At 37.0% G+C, this 23,168-nt stretch overlaps 1 protein-coding gene across 18 annotated transcripts in view; it reads right to left on the reverse strand.

Moving 5' to 3' along the window:
• Positions 1–23,168, reverse strand: part of Rab3-GEF (Rab3 GDP-GTP exchange factor) — a 277,389-nt gene that overhangs the window by 169,199 nt on the left and 85,022 nt on the right. For 11 of the 18 annotated variants that reach the window (XM_070092001.1, XM_070092000.1, XM_070092002.1 and 8 more), the window contains exons 11-14: positions 22,560–22,707; positions 11,984–12,046; positions 9,106–9,126; positions 5,469–5,583 (exon numbers count right to left, since the gene is read on the reverse strand). In XM_070092001.1, the coding sequence (XP_069948102.1) occupies positions 5,469–5,583; positions 9,106–9,126; positions 11,984–12,046; positions 22,560–22,707 (347 nt within the window). The remainder of the gene's footprint in view (positions 1–5,468; positions 5,584–9,105; positions 9,127–11,983; positions 12,047–22,559; positions 22,708–23,168) is intronic. The other 7 variants (XM_070092004.1, XM_070092018.1, XM_070092008.1 and 4 more) reach the window with 4 other exon arrangements.

Genomic DNA, 23,168 nt, shown 5'->3' on the forward strand with positions numbered 1-23,168 from the left:
TTCATAAGAAAAAATAATTTTTTTTTTTTTAATTTTGCAACACCAGGAGGCACCTCAGGATTAGGGGTTGAGACAGTCAAGGGGTTAACACACTGGCCATCTATATTTCTTTTAACACACTGGCCGTCTCCCACAGAGGCAGGGTGATCCAAAAAAGTAACACTTTCACCATAAAAAAAAATAAAATAAAAGAATAAAGATTTTATTTCTTTGTAAAGGTTACAATGTGTAATTACAATTTTGGTTTCTTAACCCTTTGACTGTCGCAAGCCCCTTTCTAAAACTGTCATGCTATGTCGGCAAATTTTTGAAAAAAAAAAAAAAAATTTTTTTCTAGTGAAATGATAGAGAATCTTTTCCCGATGGTAATGACACCAAAAGTATGAAATTTGGTCGAAAACTCATGGAATTACGCTCCCGCGAAGTTAGCGGTCTCGGCGACATATACGTATCGGCTTTCTATTTTGATTTTTTATTCATACAAAAAAATACAAAATTTACTGGTATGCAGACTACTGCATTTTTTGTAAAAATGGTATAAATAATATAAGTGCACTAGTGAAAGAATATTAGACTCCCCAGTTGATGTGTATTGGACTTGTGGTGTGATTTGCTTACTCTTGAACATTGGTAAAAATCGTACATTTCCGTTACTTTGAGCTCAATTTCAAGGTCGTTTTCATCATGAAAGTAATCAAAATCATCTCTATTTCTGTAATATGTTTTCCATTTTATCACTTGAGACCATGAAAACGAGAATACAACGATAAATACTATACGAAAATACACCTCAAAATCGGCGTTTTAATCCAAATAAACGGTCAGGTTTTTTTTTCTCCTTACACACTGCGTGCTGCAGGATTTTTTTTATGTGGTGCACACTGACCACACAGACCCATTCTCTCACATTTGGGCCTACCAGCTTTCTCCCGCTAGATTTGAAGCCACTAGAATTTACGCGTATTAATACGTCAGAAACAGTGGCGCATAAGACGTATATATACGGCGTAAACAGTCAAAGGGTTAAGTACAAAGAAAGCCACTATCAGGCTGAGGCATTTCGGGCAGACTAATCCTAGTACATAATAACTATTTAAATCTAGACAAGATAAGAGTGGTTAACTTTTTAATAAATCTTTATTTAACCTTAATACTAATGCAAGGTAGTCAAGGTGGAGGTTTATAAGAATAATAATCTTGAAGTTACACGTAAAAACAGTATTACAATTAATAGTTCAAACAGTAATATTTCATGGATTGGAAGATCTTTAATAGACTAGAGTTCATATAATACATTATTTGGGAGAGTTGTAGTAGTAGGTTGGTAGACAGCAACCACCCAGGGGGGTACTACTGTCCGGCCAAGTGAGTGTGAAACGAAAGCCTGCAATTGTTTTACATGATGGTAGGATTGCTGGTGTCTTTTGTCTGTCTCATAAACATGCAAGATTACAGGTACGTCTTGCTACTTCTACTTACACTTAGGTCACACTACACATACAAGTACACGTTTATACACATTCATCTGAGTTTTCTTTGATTTTATCTTAATAGTTCTTGGTCTTATTACTTTTCCTTTTATATCCATGGGGAAGTGGAATAAGAATCTTTCCTCCACAAGCCATGTGTGTTGTAAAAGTCAACTAAAATGCCGGGAACAATGGGCTAGTAACCCCTTTTCCTGTAATAATTACTAAAAACAATAAGAAGAAGAAAACTGTCAAAGTGGGGTCTGAATGTGCGTGGATGTGCGAATGATAAGAAAGAGATGATTGTGGATGTTATGAATGGGAAGAAGCTGGATGTCCTGGCTTTAAGTGAAACAAAGCTGAAGGGGGTGGGAGAGTTTCAGTGGAGAGGAATAAATGGGATTAGGTCAGGGGCTTCAAATAGAGTTAGAGCTAAAGAAGGAGTAGCAATAATGTTGAAGAATAAGTAATGGCAGGAAAAGAGGGACTATAAATGTATTAATTCAAGGATTATGTGGAGTAAAATAAAGGTTGGATGTGAAAAGTGGGTTATAATAAGCATATATGCACCTGGAAAAGAGAGAAGTGTAGAGGAGAGAGAGAGATTTTGGGAAATGTTGAGTGAATGCGTGGGGAGTTTTGAACCAAGTGTGAGAGTAATGGTGGTTGGGGATTTCAATGCTAAAGTAGGCAAAAATGTTGTGGAGGGAGTAGTAGGTAAATTTGAGGTGCCAGGGGTAAATGAAAATGGGGAACCTTTAATTGAGCTATTTATAGAAAGAGGTTTGGTAGCAAGTAATACATATTTTATGAAGAAGAGGATAAATAAATATGCAAGATATGATATAGCACATAATGAAAGTAGTTTGTTATTTTATGTATTGGTGGATAAAAGGTTGATGGGTAGCCTCCAGGATGTACACGTTTATAGAGGGGCAACTGATATATCGGATCATTATTTAGTTGTAGCTACAGTTAGAGTAAGAGGTAGATGGGAAAAGGGGAAAATGGCAACAACAAGCAAGAGGGAGGTGAAAGTGTATAAACTAAGGGAGGAGGAAGTTCGGGTGAGATATAAGCAACTATTGGCAGAAAGGTGGGCTGGTGCATGTATGAGTAGTGGGGGAGATGAAGGGGGTTGGAATAGTTTTAAAAATGCAGTATTAGAATGTGGGGCAGAAGTTTGTGGTTATAGGAGGGTGGGTGCAGGAGGAAAGAGGAGTGATTGGTGGAATGATGAAGTAAAGGGTGTGATAAAAGAGAAAAAGTTAGCTTATGAGAGGCTTTTACAAAGCAGAAGTGTTATAAGAAGAGTAGAGTACATGGAGAGTAAAAGAAAGGTGAAGAGAGTGCTGAGAGAGTGCAAAAGGAGAGCAGATGATAGAGTGGGAGAGGCAATGTCAAGAAATTTTTATGAAAATAAGAAAAAATTTTGGAGTGAGTTAAACAAGTTAAGAAAGCCTAGAGAACGAATGGATTTGTCAGTTAAAAACAGAGTGGGGGAGTTAGTAGATGGGGAGATGGAGGTTTTGGGTAGATGATGAGAATATTTTGAGGAACTTTTAAATGTCGACGAAGAAAGGGAAGCGGTAATTTCATGCACTGGCCAGGAAGGTATACCATCTTTTAGGAGTGAAGAAGAACAGGATGTGAGTGTGGGGGAGGTGCGCGAGACATTACGCAGAATGAAAGGGGGTAAAGCAGCTGGAACTGACGGGATCATGACAGAAATGTTAAAAGTAGGGGGGGATATAGTGTTGAAGTGGTTGGTATTTTTGTTTAATAAATGTATGAAAGAGGGGAAGGTACCTAGAGATTGGCAGAGAGCATGTATAGTCCCTTTATATAAAGGGAACGGGGACAAAAGAGATTGTAAAAATTATAGAGGAATAAGTTTACTGAGTATACCAGGAAAAGTGTACAGTAGGGTTATAATTGAAAGAATTAGAGGTAAGACAGAATGTGGGATTGCAGATAAGCAAGGAGGTTTCAGAGTGGGTAGGGGATGTGTAGAACAAGTGTTTACATTGAAGCATATATGTGAACAGTATTTAGATAAAGGTAGGGAAGTTTTTATTGCATTTATGGATTTAGAAAAGGCATATGATAGAGTGGATAGGGGAGCAATGTGGCAGATGTTGCAAGTATATGGAATAGGTGGTAAGTTACTAAATGCTGTAAAGAGTTTTTATGAGGATAGTGAGGCTCAGGTTAGGGTGTGTAGAAGAGAGGGAGACTACCTCCCAGTAAAAGTAGGTCTTAGACAGGGATGTGTAATGTCACCATGGTTGTTTAATATATATATAGATGGGGTTGTAAAAGAAGTAAATGCTAGGGGGTTCAGGAGAGGGGTGGGATTAAATTATGGGGGAATCAAATACAAAATGGGAATTGCCACAGTTGCTTTTTGCTGATGATGCTGTGCTTATGGGAGATTCTAAAAAAAAATTGCAAAGGTTAGTAAGATGAGTTTGGGAGTTTGTGTAAAGGTTGAAAGTGAACATAGAAAAGAGTAAGGTGATGAGGGTATCAAATGATTTAGATAAAGAAAAATTGGATATCAAATTGGGGAGGAGGAGTATGGAAGAAGTGAATGTTTTCAGATACTTTGGAGTTGATGTGTCGGCAGATGGATTTATGAGGGATGAGGTTAATCATAGAATTGATGAGCGAAAAAAGGTGAGTGGTGCGTTGAGGTATATGTGGAGACAAAAAACGTTATCTATGGAGGCAAAGAAGGGAATGTATGACAGTATAGTAGTACCAACACTCTTATATGGATGTGAAGCTTGGGTTGTGAATGCAGCAGCAAGGAGGCGGTTGGAGGCAGTGGAGATGTCCTGTCTAAGGGCAATGTGTGGTGTAAATATTATGCAGAAAATTCGGAGTGTGGAAATTAGGAGAAGGTGTGGAGTTAATAAAAGTATTAGTCAGAGGGCTGAAGAGGGTTTGTTGAGGTGGTTTGGTCATTTAGAGAGAATGGATCAAAGTAGAATGACATGGAGTGTATAAATCTGTAAGGGAAGGAAGGCGGGGTAGGGGTTGTCCTTGAAAAAGTTGGAAGGAAGGGGTAAGGGAGGTTTTGTGGGCGAGGGGCTTGGACTTCCAGCAGGCATGCATGCATGAGCATGTTCGATAGGAGTGAATGGAGACGAATGGTATTTGTAACCTGATGATCTGTTGGAGTGTGAGCAGGGTAATATTTAGTGAAGGGATTCAGGGAAACCGGTTATTTTTATATAGCTGGACTTGAGTCCTAAAAATGGGAAGTACAGTGCCTGCAGTCTAAAGGAGAGGTTCAGGATATTAGCAGTTTGGAGGGATATGTTGTATATCTTTATACGTATATGCTTCTAAACTGTTGTGTTCTGAGCACCTCTGCAAAAACAGTGATTATGTGTGAGTGAGGTGAAAGTGTTGAATGATGATGAAAGTATTTTCTTTTTGGGGATTTTCTTTCTTTTTTGGGTCACCCTTCCTCGGTGGGAGACGGCCGACTTGTTAAAAAAAAAAAAGTTGCTTAAAACTGATTAGAAGTTGTTTTGGTTGGTACTGAGAGATGAGATGATTTTTAAGCATAGTCCTAAATTTATATTTAGTCAGGGGATCCTTTACCGGTTCAAGTAGTGAATTCCAGATCTTCAGGCCCTTGATGTGCATTGCATTTTTGCATAGTGTGAGACTGATATGAGGGATGTAAAAGAGTGCCTTGTGCCATGTGTTGTGACTGTGTGTTCTGTTCTAGCTATCAAGGAGAAGTTTCAGTGGAGGGTTTCTATTGAAGTTTAATGTTCTGTATACGTAGTAGGCATTATAATATGAGTGTATGTCTCGTATATTTAGTAGGTTCAGGGTATCTTTACTGTAGATGTTCTGCCAACCAATGCTTTCACTCAAGCAGTGGAGTACATAAATGACTATTGTATTACATTTACTCAAGTACATAGAATACATGACTGTTGCAATACATTCACTCAAGCAGTAGAGTACATGACTGACCATATATAAATGGATTATAATGTGTGGCAGGAGAGTACTGCTGCTGTGCCTTCTCTCTCTGCACCTCCTCCATGCTCCTGGGTGGAGGTGGCTGCGGGGACATACTTGCCAGGGCCTGGTACAAAAGAGATGGGAGATGAGGCATTAATGCACAAGCATAAAGGGAAAGACAGAGAAAAGATTCCATGTTCTCGCTTCCATTGTAGAAAAAAAGCAAATTCTCACTGAGGAATCAATACTAGCACTGCTAATAGTTTATACATCATCTCTTTACTTCATTTAAAGTCATACTCTATAACATATTAGAATATAATTTAAAAATTTGTCACTGTAAAACAAAATATAAATCAACCACATTTAAAAATGCAAAATTATATATAAATAATTTACCAAGTAATTTATATTTCACTGAGCTGCATATTCTTTACATTCAAATGAACAATGCATGTCATTAATATAATTTTGGACTGATATTTTTTCCCTTCATTATTATTACTATTATTATTATTATATTAACCCTTTGACTGTTTCAGGCCCCTCTCTGAAACTGTCATTCTATGTCGCTCAATTTTTGAAAAAAAACAAAAAAAAAAAAATTTCTTATGAAATGATAGAGAATCTTTTCCCGATGGTAATGACACCAAAAGTTCGAAATTTGGTCGAAAACTCATGGAATTATGCTCCCGCGAATTTAGCGGTCTCGGCGACATATGCGTATCGGCGATTTCGCCGACTTTGAGCCCTATTTTCAGCCAATTCCATTGTTCCAGTTGACCAAACTCATAGCTATTTCTTTAGAACTCCATTTTACCTATCAGCTGAGTACAAGAAACCTCCCATTTACTAATTTGGACTACCCAATATGGTGGTCAGAAATTGGCAATTTGGCCAATTTCACGCAAACTAAAAAAGATGCCAATTTCAAAATAGGGTCCAGAATAAACAAGGTAGACATTCGTGGCACTAAAATAACATATGCTCTGTTCATTAGACACATCTCTAGGCCCCTCTTATATTATTATTGCTTTCTATTTTGATTTTTTATTCATACAAAAAATACAAAATTTACTGTTATGCAGACTACTGCATTATTGTAAAAATGGTATAAATAATATCAGTGCACTAGTGAAAGAATATTAGGCTCCCCAGTTGACGTGTATTGGACGTGTGGTGTGATTTATTTACTCCTGAACATTGGTAAAAATCGAACATTTCCGCTACTTTGAGCTCAGTTTCAAGGTCGTTTTCATCGTCAAAGTAATGAAAATCATCTCTATTTCTGTAATATATTTTCCATTTTATCACCTAAGACCATGAAAACGCGAATACAACAATAAATACTATACGAAAATACACCTCAAAGTCGGTGTTTTATTCCAAAAAAGCGATCAGAGTTTTTTTTTTCTCATTACGCAATGTGTGCTGCAGGATTTTTTTTATGTGGTGCACACTGACCACACAGACCCATTCTCTCACATGTGGGCCTACCAGCTTTCTCCCGCTTGATTTGAAGCCGCTAGAATTATTGAGTATACATACGTCAGAAACATTGGCTCGTAAGACGTATTTATACGTCGAAAACAGTCAAAGGGTTAACATATGTACTGGCCTATTATCAACACTAGATAAGTCTCTTGAGAAAATAATTTCTGATTTTAAAACTTAAGCCTAATGTCTTCGGCCTACTAAACTGATAAGTGGAAGATTTTGCATGTTCATTAAAAGCTATTTTTCACTCCTGTAATAATCAGGACAATACTAATCAGTCGAGACATTACTTCACTGAGAGATATGAGTTAGTGGCTTGTAAACATTAAGTACAATTAACAAATCCTGAATAATCTTGGTAATTTTAAATACCATCATCTTATAAATTATGAATTACACTTTTTTAATGAATTGCTAAATATCTCCAATATTTTTAAAACTATTTCTTTTTTTCTGAAGATGTTGGCCATCTCCCAGAGTAATCATAATTCAGTTTTAAGGCTTCGCAAAATGCTTTGCATATCGAGGAACTTTCTGTAAAGTAGTAATACACTGTCAGTCACTCAAATTACTTAATATACTGTATTCCATTTTAGAGAAATAAGATGAAAGGCCTTCAAAATTTACACTGCCAGAAATTCATTAAAGCTTTTAACTTTACTCAGGAAAAATTTAAAAGAACAAAATTTAAAATTAAAATAATATCTTGGTAGAGGTACAATGAGTAAATAAGCCGTGTCTTGGAGGCAGGTAAAACTTGGCGTATAAACTTCATCAATGTAGAACACATGTTCTAGTCCAAAAATATATCTTAGGTGTGTTGTTGATATCCAGCTCATGCAATCATGCAATTTTTTTTTAGCAATAATGAAAATAATTACAGTACATAATAGTACATTATCAAACTTCACCCTAAAATAAAAGTGGGAAGTAATATACAGTACATACATTAAAATTTAAAAATCATTATAAATTGGGTAAGTGATAACTCACCAGCTCATGCTATTTAAGTTCATCCCCACTGAATAAATATTACTCTTGAGCAAATAGCAAAAGGATATTGCAGTGAATCACTAATCCTTGTTATGAAATCCTTAAAAGAAATCATACTCTTTCCATAACAAAATGAGAAAATCCAATCTACAGTGACACAGAAGAGAAGCTTTTCAAATGGGAATGTTAATTTCATTACATATACTGTAAATAGATTTCTGTAGATTTACAATTAGTGGCAGTCATAGCTGGTCCTAAGGACAATTTATAAATGTATTTCTAGTTCTATTAATTTTCTAATATACAGCATCCAGATAATAAATGACCTTAATATTTTCATTGCTATAAGATGAGAATATAGCATATACCATGTGACTAAATCCCATGGGTAAAGTTTAGTACAGTATTCTAAAATCTAAAATCGTCCCGATGATTTCTTGCTTAAAAGAAAACTGTCACCAAATCTACGAAATTCTGGGAACTGACTACACTGGGTGTGGCATGAGTGATCACTGATAACTACTTTTAATATTAATCTAAATGACTTGTCTATTTCATACAATTAAAGTTACTGAAGAAGACAAATCATTCATACATTTTGAACTTCAACTACTGAAATGAATGGGCTTATAAAGTCTCAGTCAGTGCCACACCCATATATAAAAGCAATTGTCAAAGAAATAATAAATCATGAGTTCTGAGGATGAATTAATGTAAATTTCTTAGACAATTACCATGCTAAATATACTGTACTTACATTTCAAGTATAGGGATGGGTAAAAAAAAATCTGACAAAAATGTGACGGACATAGAAAGACCATTGCCTTGATAATCTTGCCAGGTTTACTACATGTGGTTTTGAGAGGAATCATTTTTCTCACTAATTTTGAGAGGAATGATGGTTAATTCACTAATCTGATTACCAGAGAAATTACAAAAAAATGTTAATTAATCACAATACATCTTATACAATGTTTTACCAGAGACAAAAATGATATATAGTATTGACATACATTATTTGTATTGACATGCAGTAAACACCAAAGGCAGGCAAAACTTCTCTGGCAAGATTCTCACGTCAAAGGCAGAAAAACAGAGACAGCTCACTAAAAAATGATCAAACTTGTGAACTACATGTCAACCACGCATGACAAACCTCATCCATAGATTTTATAGCCTGTAGGTGGAGCCGCATGGAAACAATGACAAGGAACAGGAGAAAGAAAAAATAATAGTGAATACAGTAAATAAGATGGATCAAGGAATGATGGGGAGAAATATGGGGAAAATGGGAAGGAGGGAGGGTGGGAGGGGAAGATCAAGATCAAACATAAGAACTACTGATCAATCTCTTCAGTATGAATGCAAATTTATATATATACATATCTTGTACTACTATCAACAACTCATACATGTTCAACAATGGCTGATGATCTCCACTTTTTCATTTGAAGTGAATATTCTTTTAGTAAAATTATGTGAAACCAGTGCATTATTTTGAGTAATTAATCCCACTGATGACAATTATCCATATTAAATGATATTCAAAATTATTTAATCTTTACGTAAAGGTGAAAATAATAATAGTTAATTTGTTTGCATTGGAAATATTAAATAATCTCATACATAAAATATACAACAATTTTATAAAATATTGAGAAAAAACACAAATATACTGAAATATATCCTTAGCCAGAGATGAAGACGTGCGAAGTACCATTAAACAGCCTAAGATGTGTACACATGCATGATGTACATCAATTCACACCCACCCATAATGGTCAGCTCATTCTTAGCCGAAGAGAACTGCACAAGTCAAAATTTTCAAACCATTATGAAGTGGTACAGTATAGCAATTCAAAACAGAATAATCTCTTTAAACACACTGTAATCTTATCAACATGACATGCAAACCTTCAACCATATCAAGAGCACCTAGACTAACTAAAGCCATAAAAGTTAAGACAAAGATTATCCCATTCGTATTCTTGCACTAAGGATAGATCATCTTAAAACCAAAAGTTAGAGAGCATGCGACCTGATACCACAAAGTGAATGTGGGGGAAAGCAAAGGCTATGCCTATACTATGAAGGAGAAATACTGATGTAGAGCTCTGTTGTATTACAGTTATGAGGACAGGAATAAACTTACAAAGATATAAATACTTAAGAATGGAATAGCAGAAGTACATCGTCAGTGGTGGGAAAACATGAAAATACAGAAGTAGGATATCAAGAGAAATAAATATCTAGAGTGATAGCATAAATGAATCCACATAGAGACAACAAATTAACACTTAAAAAGAGTACTGTATATATGGCCTGAAACTGAGGTCGCCTTCAGCAGACTGTCTGCTTAAGAGAGCCTATTTAAGGCAGAATTTCTTTTTTTTTTCCACAAATCAATTTTACAGGCTAAGAGCTGTTATCCTACCTCAGCTCATTTCAAAGCCCAGCCTTATCTGAGGTAAACTACCACCCTGCAGGATGCGACTTACAACGGTCAACTAACACCCAGGTATACTTGTTTACTGCTAGGTGAACCGGGGCAGTAGGTGTATGGAAACATGCCCGTTTCCACCCATGCCAGGTATCAAACCACGGACACTCAGGATGTAAGCTCTGTGCACTGCCACCCAAGCCACAGGACACCCAATATACTACATTTAAATTACTGTGCTATAATTATCTCCATGTTGATTCATTTGTGCTGCTGATCTGTGTTACCTACACTCTTTTGTTTGCCTCTAGTTTGATATTTCCTGCAGGTAACATAGAATGGCATCATCCTACACCGAAATTTCATCTATCTCACATCTCAATTTATAAGTTAGCCTGAGGTAATATTTGAAATGCATACTTAATTTCCTATATGTTCATGTCTGTAATGAATATTGATCAACTGACTATTGACATTTCATAACATAACTGCACGTGTACTAAAAATGACCAAAGAAGCACCTTAAAGAGCTAACTAAGTATTTTGTATACAAAAAGAAATTTTTGCCATAAATTTAGTCACAGACTAATGAAGTAAAAATCAACTGAACCTAGATGACTTTAATGTACTGTATTCCAACTTCAGATTTATCTGGAAGAAAAATTTATAGGTATAATCCCATTGATGAATAGGATAAATATAATTAATGGCAATTACTTAAAAAATTGAACTAAAAGTGATAATATACATACTAGTGAAATCAGTGTAAGAGAGAAATATGTACCATACATACAGTATATGAGTGGCACTGCAGTTATATGCTACTAGCAAAGTATACCTATACTGTACCTACACTATAAGAAGATAAGTATACATAAAATAGCTAGTGAAATTAGAGTGAAAAATGAATAAACCTGCACTGGTGGAGGTACACAAGGTTGTAACAATACATCAATTTCTGTGGTAAAAGAGAAATTCTAATACTGTATATCTGTACAACTGTAAAGTAACAGAGATACACAAGTGGAAGAGGAAGAAATTATACTTGTAATAAAAAGATATGCCATTGAAGTGAAAGACTATGTTAGAGGAAATGTAGAGATGAATGATGACAGAACATCTACTAAACGGGATATACAATTTAAGAAGAAGAGGTAAATTACCTGCACTGTAATATATAGTGGAAATACTGAACCCAGATGAGAAAGAAGATGGCTCAGAGAACACAGATCAGAGACATGACTGCATGGAGAAAACACATAAAGGAAACAAGATGGCTTAAACAATGGCAGAAGACAAGATGGCTTAGGAAAAATGGCAGAAGGAAACAAGATGGTTTAGGGAAAAATGGCAGGAGACAAGATGGCTTAGAAGAGTTGAACACAATTAAGACATCACTTGAGGATTTTAATTTCAAACAGATGTTATGAAAAATAATCCACTGGAGCATTAATATTTTTTCAGAAACTATAACAAAATTTAGGAAATTTAAATAATAGATGATATGTTGCACAGACAAAAAAAAAAAAAAAAAAAAAAAAAAAAAAAAAAAAAAAAAAAAGAAGGGAAACACAAGATATGGAAATAATCCTACCCCGGCTTCGATAGTTAGTTGATGAAATTTTGAATACCAGTTAGTCTGGTAGAGGCCATGGATCTGACAACGCACAGGTGGGTAGCACAGGAGAGAGAAGTACACATCCATCACATGATATTCACACTAATTCGCATAACTTCCGCAGCTCATAATTCAAATACTCTATACAATACTGTAGTAAAAAAATTAAATTTTTAAGTGGCTGTATTATTTTAATTATTACATATTCAGTATTATAAACTATTCAATATATTCCTTAGTAAATCATGCCATTATACACTAAATAGATTTATATATATTTTATCTAATAAATTACAGTATTTCAGGGCAACAGATTAGCACATATATGACATTTCTTCCCAAGATCTGTAAGAATCTTCTTTAATGCAATGCAACACAATACTCAACACATGCTCATAATGCACACACATGACAAGCAACTGCAAAGCATAAATATAAACAGCTCATACATTCATCACAGGAAAAACAAACAAATGTATTTTACACAGAGTATGAATATATGACAAACAGATGTGAAAGTTTTGCTAATCCTGTCTTTTTTCAAATTAAAAAGTAAGATATACAGTACAGTAAAACTATATTTGATAACCTTTGCTAACTTCAGCCTTTTGTAGAAGACACCTCTCAAAATATTTTGCACTGAAGTATAACTGCTGAAGAACCACCCACCCTGTCACACTCCTGCTTAGCTTTTTTCTCATGCTATTGTGGGCACCAGTGGGTAAAAAATCACTCATCCATCATAGGCTAGCCTCACCTTCTGACTGTGGAAATAACTGTGAGAAAAAAAATCACTCACTCATCAGAGCCTAGCTTCACTTTCTGACTCGGCTGTGGAAACCACCATGAGAGAAAATAACAGTTGTCAGAGCCTCACGAGTCAAAATGTGTGATGTGCATCTGGTCACACTGCTCTTTGATTTACCATACCATATTATGGCTTCCCAATACCTCCAACTTCCTATCTAATAACTCCCCTCACCTCCTTTTAACTGTCAAATGCATTTGTTCCCAAGTCTTCTCAACCTGTTACTCTCACTCCAAAACATTTTTCCTATCCCTCTTCTCATTTGCTCTCCATTTGCACTCCTTCATCACTCTCTTAACCTCTCTCTTTTACTCTCCATATACCCCATCTTCCTTATATCACTTCTGCTTTGTAAAAACTTCTTATATGCTAACTTTTTTCTCCCTTAACACTCCCTTTACCTCATCATTCCACCAATCATTTCTCTTCCCTTCCACACCTTCCCTCCTATATTCACAGCTTCTGCTGAACACCAATATTGCAGTCTTAATTAAATCTACCCCCTACCCCTTCAAGCTCCTCATTACCTATATTCCCACTAGCCCATCTTTCTCCCAATAATTTTTTATATCTCACCCTAACTACCTCCTACTTTAATTTATGTACTTTCACCTCTCTCTTTGCTCACTGATGGCATTCTCTTTGCACCCTATCTATGTACCTTTTACTCTCAATGTAGCTACAAATAAATAATGATCTTATGTATCTGTTGCCCCTCTATAAACATGCACATCCAGAAATCTACCTATCAGCCTATTATCCACCAATATATAGTCCAGCAAACTATTGTCATTACTTCCTATATCATATCTTATATACTTAATTCTTTTAATTTTTCTTAAGATATGTATTACTATTACCAAATCTTTCTCTATCATTTATCCCTGGCAACCCAAACTTACCTACTATATCGTCTACAACAGTTGCTTCCATTTTAGCATTTAGATCTCCAACCACAAATACTCTCTCACTATTTTTTTCCAAAATAAGTCTCGAAAATTTATCCAGCGTCTTGGAGGCCGAAGTACAGTTTATCTTTTTTTTTTCCAAAATTTAGCCTGTCAGAACTCAAGGGGGCGTCCTCAACACCAGAGTGTCTTGTTCACTGTAAAATATGGTATACTCCATCTTTTTCTGCTATAACTGATCCTTCAACATTTTTGCTACTCCCTCCTTAGTTCTAACTCTCAGATACCACTGACTTAATCCCATTTTTTTTCCCCCACTGAAATTCCCCTACCCCCTTCATCTTTGTTTCAAAATCAGACACATGTGAAATGTCTGATGTTGCATGTGTGTCTAATTTTCATCTTGTTGGTATTGTATACCATCCATGTACAGCTTTGTTTCACTTGGAGCCAGGACATCCAGCTTCTTTTCATACATAATATTGACACTCATCTCTTTCTTGTCATCTGCACTACATCACGCACATGTAAACATCCCAACACAGTATAGTATATATATGCATATACAGTATATGAGTGATTCATGTCACCTAATTGGGAAGGTAGCAGTGCACCTCCCTTTGCACAGACTGAACAACTTTTCTTAATGTTCCTGCCCACCTTGGCCTGGTAAATTGTAGTCTTCCTCATTTTCCCACTAAAATGAAGTGCCTGCTTCCCATTGGTCTTAGACCAAGAGGCAATTTCTGCCTGTAAAAGGCATTACACAATGGCATTACACAAGGCTTGAAATTACATAAACAAAGAATGTCTCTGGTACAATGATGGAAAGAGTATATCAATAAGCTCTACATAGAAAATATCAAGGAAGCACTAGAAGAGCTCAGGGTGATAACCATCAATGCCTTTAGGTAGAAGTTGTGGAAAGAGGCAGTGAATGACTTAGGCAGTTTCAACACACTGAGGAGTTAACAAGGATTTTGATGCTAAAAAAAGCCTAATATATGATTAAATATAACTTAGCAAACTCAACTTAACCATACTGAAAGATTACCACTTTATTCATCATAGAAATTATGCAATAATTTGGGGTTTGAAAAAATATCCCCTACTATGCTGCCGACTTATAAAAAATATGAAATAAAAAAAAAAAAATTGTGAGTCATACAAAGTTACAGTAGTTAGTTTTACATTCCAGTTAATTAAAACTTTTACTTTGATGTAATTATAATAGAAATATAATTTGAAACAAATGAAAACTCAGAAGAAAGCCTAGATCACTCTAAAGTAGCTATATAAATCTTAAATATTAATCTATTTCTATTCTATTATCACACTGGCCGATTCCCACCAAGGCAGGGTGGCCCGAAAAAGAAAAACTTTCACCATCATTCACTCCATCACTGTCTTGCCAGAAGGGTGCTTTACACTACAGTTTTTAAACTGCAACATTAACACCCCTCCTTCAGAGTGCAGGCACTGTACTTCCCATCTCCAGGACTCAAGTCCGGCCTGCCGGTTTCCCTGAATCCCTTCATAAATGTTACTTTGCTCACACTCCAACAGCACGTCAAGTATTAAAAACCATTTGTCTCCATTCACTCCTATCAAACACGCTCACGCATGCCTGCTGGAAGTCCAAGCCCCTCGCACACAAAACCTCCTTTACCCCCTCCCTCCAACCCTTCCTAGGCCGACCCCTACCCCGCCTTCCTTCCACTACAGACTGATACACTCTTGAAGTCATTCTGTTTCGCTCCATTCTCTCTACATGTCCGAACCACCTCAACAACCCTTCCTCAGCCCTCTGGACAACAGTTTTGGTAATCCCGCACCTCCTCCTAACTTCCAAACTACGAATTCTCTGCATTATATTCACACCACACATTGCCCTCAGACACGACATCTCCACTGCCTCCAGCCTTCTCCTCGCTGCAACATTCATCACCCACGCTTCACACCCATATAAGAGCGTTGGTAAAACTATACTCTCATACATTCCCCTCTTTGCCTCCAAGGACAAAGTTCTTTGTCTCCACAGACTCCTAAGTGCACCACTCACTCTTTTTCCCTCATCAATTCTATGATTCACCTCATCTTTCATAGACCCATCCGCTGACACGTCCACTCCCAAATATCTGAATACGTTCACCTCCTCCATACTCTCTCCCTCCAATCTGATATTCAATCTTTCATCACCTAATCTTTTTGTTATCCTCATAACCTTACTCTTTCCTGTATTCACCTTTAATTTTCTTCTTTTGCACACCCTACCAAATTCATCCACCAATCTCTGCAACTTCTCTTCAGAATCTCCCAAGAGCACAGTGTCATCAGCAAAGAGCAGCTGTGACAACTCCCACTTTGTGTGTGATTCTTTATCTTTTAACTCCACGCCTCTTGCCAAGACCCTCGCATTTACTTCTCTTACAACCCCATCTATAAATATATTAAACAACCACGGTGACATCACACATCCTTGTCTAAGGCCTACTTTTACTGGGAAATAATTTCCCTCTTTCCTACATACTCTAACTTGAGCCTCACTATCCTCGTAAAAACTCTTCACTGCTTTCAGTAACCTACCTCCTACACCATACACTTGCAACATCTGCCACATTGCCCCCCTATCCACCCTGTCATACGCCTTTTCCAAATCCATAAATGCCACAAAGACCTCTTTAGCCTTATCTAAATACTGTTCACTTATATGTTTCACTGTAAACACCTGGTCCACACACCCCCTACCTTTCCTAAAGCCTCCTTGTTCATCTGCTATCCTATTCTCCGTCTTACTCTTAATTCTTTCAATTATAACTCTACCATACACTTTACCAGGTACACTCAACAGACTTATCCCCCTATAATTTTTGCACTCTCTTTTGTCCCCTTTGCCTTTATACAAAGGAACTATGCATGCTCTCTGCCAATCCCTAGATACCTTACCCTCTTCCATACATTTATTAAATAATTGCACCAACCACTCCAAAACTATATCCCCACCTGCTTTTAACATTTCTATCTTTATCCCATCAATCCCGGCTGCCTTACCCCCTTTCATTTTACCTACTGCCTCACGAACTTCCCCCACACTCACAACTGGCTCTTCCTCACTCCTACAAGATGTTATTCCTCCTTGCCCTATACACGAAATCACAGCTTCCCTATCTTCATCAACATTTAACAATTCCTCAAAATATTCCCTCCATCTTCCCAATACCTCTAACTCTCCATTTAATAACTCTCCTCTCCTATTTTTAACTGACAAATCCATTTGTTCTCTAGGCTTTCTTAACTTGTTAATCTCATTCCAAAACTTTTTCTTATTTTCAACAAAATTTGTTGATAACATCTCACCCACTCTCTCATTTGCTCTCTTTTTACATTGCTTCACCACTCTCTTAACTTCTCTCTTTTTCTCCATATACTCTTCCCTCCTTGCATCACTTCTACTTTGTAAAAACTTCTCATATGCTAACTTTTTCTCCCTTACTACTCTCTTTACATCATCATTCCACCAATCGCTCCTCTTCCCTCCTGCACCCACTTTCCTGTAACCACAAACTTCTGCTGAACACTCTAACACTACATTTTTAAACCTACCCCATACCTCTTCGACCCCATTGCCTATGCTCTCATTAGCCCATCTATCCTCCAATAGCTGTTTATATCTTACCCTAACTGCCTCCTCTTTTAGTTTATAAACCTTCACCTCTCTCTTCCCTGATGCTTCTATTCTCCTTGTATCCCATCTACCTTTTACTCTCAGTGTAGCTACAACTAGAAAGTGATCTGATATATCTGTGGCCCCTCTATAAACATGTACATCCTGAAGTCTACTCAACAGTCTTTTATCTACCAATACATAATCCAACAAACTACTGTCATTTCGCCCTACATCATATCGTGTATACTTATTTATCCTCTTTTTCTTAAAATATGTATTACCTATAACTAAACCCCTTTCTATACAAAGTTCAATCAAAGGGCTCCCATTATCATTTACACCTGGCACCCCAAACTTACCTACCACACCCTCTCTAAAAGTTTCTCCTACTTTAGCATTCAAGTCCCCTACCACAATTACTCTCTCACTTGGTTCAAAGGCTCCTATACATTCACTTAACATCTCCCAAAATCTCTCTCTCTCCTCTGCATTCCTCTCTTCTCCAGGTGCATACACGCTTATTATGACCCACTTCTCGCATCCAACCTTTACTTTAATCCACATAATTCTTGAATTTACACATTCATATTCTCTTTTCTCCTTCCATAACTGATCATTTAACATTACTGCTACCCCTTCCTTTGCTCTAACTCTCTCAGATACTCCAGATTTAATCCCATTTATTTCCCCCCACTGAAACTCTCCTACCCCCTTCAGCTTTGTTTCGCTTAGGGCCAGGACATCCAACTTCTTTTCATTCATAACATCAGCAATACACGCTTAAAATAGTACTGCTCTGGTGGCCTGGTGGCTAATGCTCTCGCTTCACACGATGAGGGTCTGGGTTCGATTCTCAGCCAGGGTAGAAACATTGGGCGTGTTTCTTTACACCTGCTGTCTATGTTCACCTATCGGTAAAATAGGTACCTGGGTGTTAGTCGACTAGTGCAGGTCACATCCTGGGACACTGACCTAATTTGTCCTAAATGTTCAGCATAACTAGGGGTTTTCTATATAGTAGTATGTCACTGATGTCAGCTAGGCCTGTATACCATGTACATGTACTTGTAGTAAATAAAGATATTATTATATTATTATTATTGCAATCAGGCTTTTCTATGTATGTATTTGAAAGTGAAAATAGGCTGTTTCACTTTACAGCAATTTTTGCTGTACAGTGGTGGCCCAGAACCTAACCTGCTGTATAAGTGGGACCTGCTTGTAAAACCAAACCTATAACTTTAAGTCCACATAAAGAGAGTAATGAAACCATACCTGTAATTATAAGTCCACACAAAGAGAATATCAAAAGCATACATATGTGGTACTACTAAACATAAGAATAACCTTCAGAAAGTTTAACAAAGCCTCTTTCCAAATAATGTACACTACCTTTATAAAGCTAGAACTGGAGTATGCACCACTGACTTGGAATCAATGCCTCAAACATGCAAAGCTTGAGAAGGTTTTGAGATTTGCTATCAGGTTAGCCTTTGAGATTACTAACCAGATTTATAAATGTTCACTGTGTTCTCACAAGCTGATATACAGCAATAACATGATCGTTCTTTCTGACCTTGTACTTTTTTGCCTTTTCACGATTATTAAGCTTTTAAATTTAAATTTATTGTACACATATTGTACATTACACTTATTTTTCTCGTGCAAACATTACCCGGCATCAATTTTTAAATATTTCCTACGTAGAAAACTATTTTATTTTTTCTTAAAGTCAGGCTTGAGTATGCTCCATAAACCCATAAAAAGTATATTTAACTGCAAATAAGTAAAGTGAAAAAATGAACATGACATCCTGCAGCATGATGTGTCAATGTCACCAGATCCAAATAACATTTTTTTACATGTGGTGCAGGGACAAGTTAAAGCGCAAAATGATTTTCACTTTTGTGATAAAATAATCATGTATACCTGAAGATAGGGAAGCTGTGATTTCGTGTATAGGGCAAGGAGGAATAACATCTTGTAGGAGTGAGGAAGAGCCAGTTGTGAGTGTGGGGGAAGTTCGTGAGGCAGTAGGTAAAATGAAAGGGGGTAAGGCAGCCGGGATTGATGGGATAAAGATAGAAATGTTAAAAGCAGGTGGGGATATAGTTTTGGAGTGGTTGGTGCAATTATTTAATAAATGTATGGAAGAGGGTAAGGTACCTAGGGATTGGCAGAGAGCATGCATAGTTCCTTTGTATAAAGGCAAAGGGGATAAAAGAGAGTGCAAAAATTATAGGGGGATAAGTCTGTTGAGTGTACCTGGTAAAGTGTATGGTAGAGTTATAATTGAAAGAATTAAGAGTAAGACGGAGAATAGGATAGCAGATGAACAAGGAGGCTTTAGGAAAGGTAGGGGGTGTGTGGACCAGGTGTTTACAGTGAAACATATAAGTGAACAGTATTTAGATAAGGCTAAAGAGGTCTTTGTGGCATTTATGGATTTGGAAAAGGCATATGACAGGGTGGATAGGGGGGCAATGTGGCAGATGTTGCAAGTGTATGGTGTAGGAGGTAGGTTACTGAAAGCAGTGAAGAGTTTTTACGAGGATAGTGAGGCTCAAGTTAGAGTATGTAGGAAAGACGGAAATTTTTTCCCAGTAAAAGTAGGCCTTAGACAAGGATGTGTGATGTCACCGTGGTTGTTTAATATATTTATAGATGGGGTTGTAAGAGAAGTAAATGCGAGGGTCTTGGCAAGAGGCGTGGAGTTAAAAGATAAAGAATCACACACAAAGTGGGAGTTGTCACAGCTGCTCTTTGCTGATGACACTGTGCTCTTGGGAGATTCTGAAGAGAAGCTGCAGAGATTGGTGGATGAATTTGGTAGGGTGTGCAAAAGAAGAAAATTAAAGGTGAATACAGGAAAGAGTAAGGTTATGAGGATAACAAAAAGATTAGGTGATGAAAGATTGAATATCAGATTGGAGGGAGAGAGTATGGAGGAGGTGAACGTATTCAGATATTTGGGAGTGGACGTGTCAGCGGATGGGTGTATGAAAGATGAGGTGAATCATAGAATTGATGAGGGAAAAAGAGTGAGTGGTGCACTTAGGAGTCTGTGGAGACAAAGAACTTTGTCCTTGGAGGCAAAGAGGGGAATGTATGAGAGTATAGTTTTACCAACGCTCTTATATGGGTGTGAAGCGCGGGTGATGAATGTTGCAGCGAGGAGAAGGCTGGAGGCAGTGGAGATGTCATGTCTGAGGGCAATGTGTGGTGTGAATATAATGCAGAGAATTCGTAGTTTGGAAGTTAGGAGGAGGTGCGGGATTACCAAAACTGTTGTCCAGAGGGCTGAGGAAGGGTTGTTGAGGTGGTTCGGACATGTAGAGAGAATGGAGCGAAACAGAATGACTTCAAGAGTGTATCAGTCTGTAGTGGAAGGAAGGCGGGGTAGGGGTCGGCCTAGGAAGGGTTGGAGGGAGGGGGTAAAGGAGGTTTTGTGTGCTGCGAGGGGCTTGGACTTCCAGCAGGCATGCGTGAGCGTGTTTGATAGGAGTGAATGGAGACAAATGGTTTTTAATACTTGACGTGCTGTTGGAGTGTGAGCAAAGTAACATTTATGAAGGGATTCAGGGAAACCGGCAGGCCGGACTTGAGTCCTGGAGATGGGAAGTACAGTGCCTGCACTCTGAAGGAGGGGTGTTAATGTTGCAGTTTAAAAACTGTAGTGTAAAGCACCCTTCTGGCAAGACAGTGATGGAGCGAATGATGGTGAAAGTTTTTCTTTTTCGGGCCACCCTGCCTTGGTGGGAATCGGCCGGTGTGATAATAGGAAAAATAATAGGTATACCTGGAGTATACCTGGAGAGGGTTTAAGGGGTCAACGCCCCCACGGCCTGGTCTGTGACCAGGCATACTGCAGCAAATGGAAAAATTGCTAAATAAGTCTACCTCTTCAAAAACAGCCATTTACAGAGAAAACAATGTGTTGTGAGAAACAGGGAAAAAAGTATAGTACATAAAGGGATTCCCAGGTAATGACCGAGCTGTGTTCCTGGTGTTGCACTCTAAGAACTAGCTGTTTGTAACAAGAGTACAAAGGATGATTATATATGACACTTATTCATAAAACTAATTTTTTTTATATGTAACTGTATTTTTATGGACCTAATCTGTAAGTTAATATCCAGAGACAAGAAAGAGAGAGAGAAATTTTTTTTTTAGTGAACACAAGAATGTGTGGAGGATGGAGTTAAGTGTGGCAGTCAGCTTAGTGTTTTTGTATGCTCAGCATTTAGTCACTTGTGGTTTCCATCTATTAAAAATGTGGTTCTTGACCAATTGCTACCAAATAAATATACGATCTCTTTACATGCATAAAATACACATACACAAAAATATGAATGCATTTGGTAAAAGACAGAATTTTTTTTATTATAATTCAACAAGTGAAAACCAACTGACAAAAAAATATCCTGCCAGTGTAAAAGATGGTCATTTACAGGGAAAGGTAGAAATAAAACACAAAATTTTATTATCAATACACTGGATGCACAGTACCTGGGTGCACAGAAGGTGGTGGTCTACTGTACTTAAATAAGCTAATTACTGTACTATATAAAATATTTTCTAGCACAATAACTAAGACACTGACAGATTTTAACATCAAAATACAATAAAAAATAACCACTTGATATCTGTTTAAGACAAATTATGCAGTATACTACTCAAGCATCAACTCGGTACTGTAACTAAAAAATCTATATGCCCTGGATTTTGAGGCATGCCAAATGTAAAGATGTTAATTTGGCTTAATTTAATTCTACTTTATGCTTAAATAGTGAATAATAGCAGACCCAGTATTAGTAATGTCCTTAATATGTATCTAAAAGCAAATACTAACTATTCATGTTCAGCTAGATTTGGAAACTTTTTCATTCATAACCATGTACTTTTTCCCATCCATGCTTCCATTAACCTGCACAAATTGCTAACACATTATAATTTTGGCTCCTCTTTATTATGTTTTACTGAAAGTATAACAGCCTTAAAATACAAATCCTTCCCATATGAAAAGAAAAGTTATAATTCTACATTTACCATCAATAAAAAAAAAAAAATCACAAAAATATAAAATATCATGCAGTGACCTTGTAATCACAACTGGTAACTCCTCAGAGTTTCCTCTTATAATAAGTCATATAATATGCAGTTTCTCACCTGCTTCAGATGGTTCTTGAGAATGGTACATTCTGGTTCTGGGAGGGGAGGAATTTCTTCACAGGCCGGAGGTGATGTGATCTTGTTGGCATCGAGGTCTATCAACCACACATCATCCGGAAGCCTGATGGGGGCACGCAGAGGGAGGCTCAAGGCCAGGAAAGATGACAACTATACTGAGTGCTAAACAAAATTGCTACCCTACTGGGTGATTTAAAAAACGTAATATCTAGTAATTCAATAAAATGTAAAAATTCCAAGTCATCACAAATATTAATGTGTGCACATGTTACTCAATCTGGTGCTGGTCAAAGAACACATTGTAAACTCTGAAAAAAAAAAAAAAAAAAAAAAAAAAAAAAAATAAGTGACTGAAGAGAATAAAATGCTATGCAGAAACGTTACTGAACCAGACAGAATTAAGAAGAATACCAGTAAAAAAAAAACAGAATTAGAAGCCAGACTGCATAGTACAGACCTTCACAGCTGAGGTCCCAGGAAAATAGTACTAAATCTGATTTAATACACAGGTCACTGGTTATCTAGCGCCCTCACAGGAAAGGGCAACCAAATTTTCAGCAACACCAGCAAATCACATATTTTGTGGTT

This window comes from Cherax quadricarinatus, chromosome 38, assembly GCF_038502225.1.
Source record: "Cherax quadricarinatus isolate ZL_2023a chromosome 38, ASM3850222v1, whole genome shotgun sequence".
NCBI classification, from domain to species: domain Eukaryota; kingdom Metazoa; phylum Arthropoda; class Malacostraca; order Decapoda; family Parastacidae; genus Cherax; species Cherax quadricarinatus.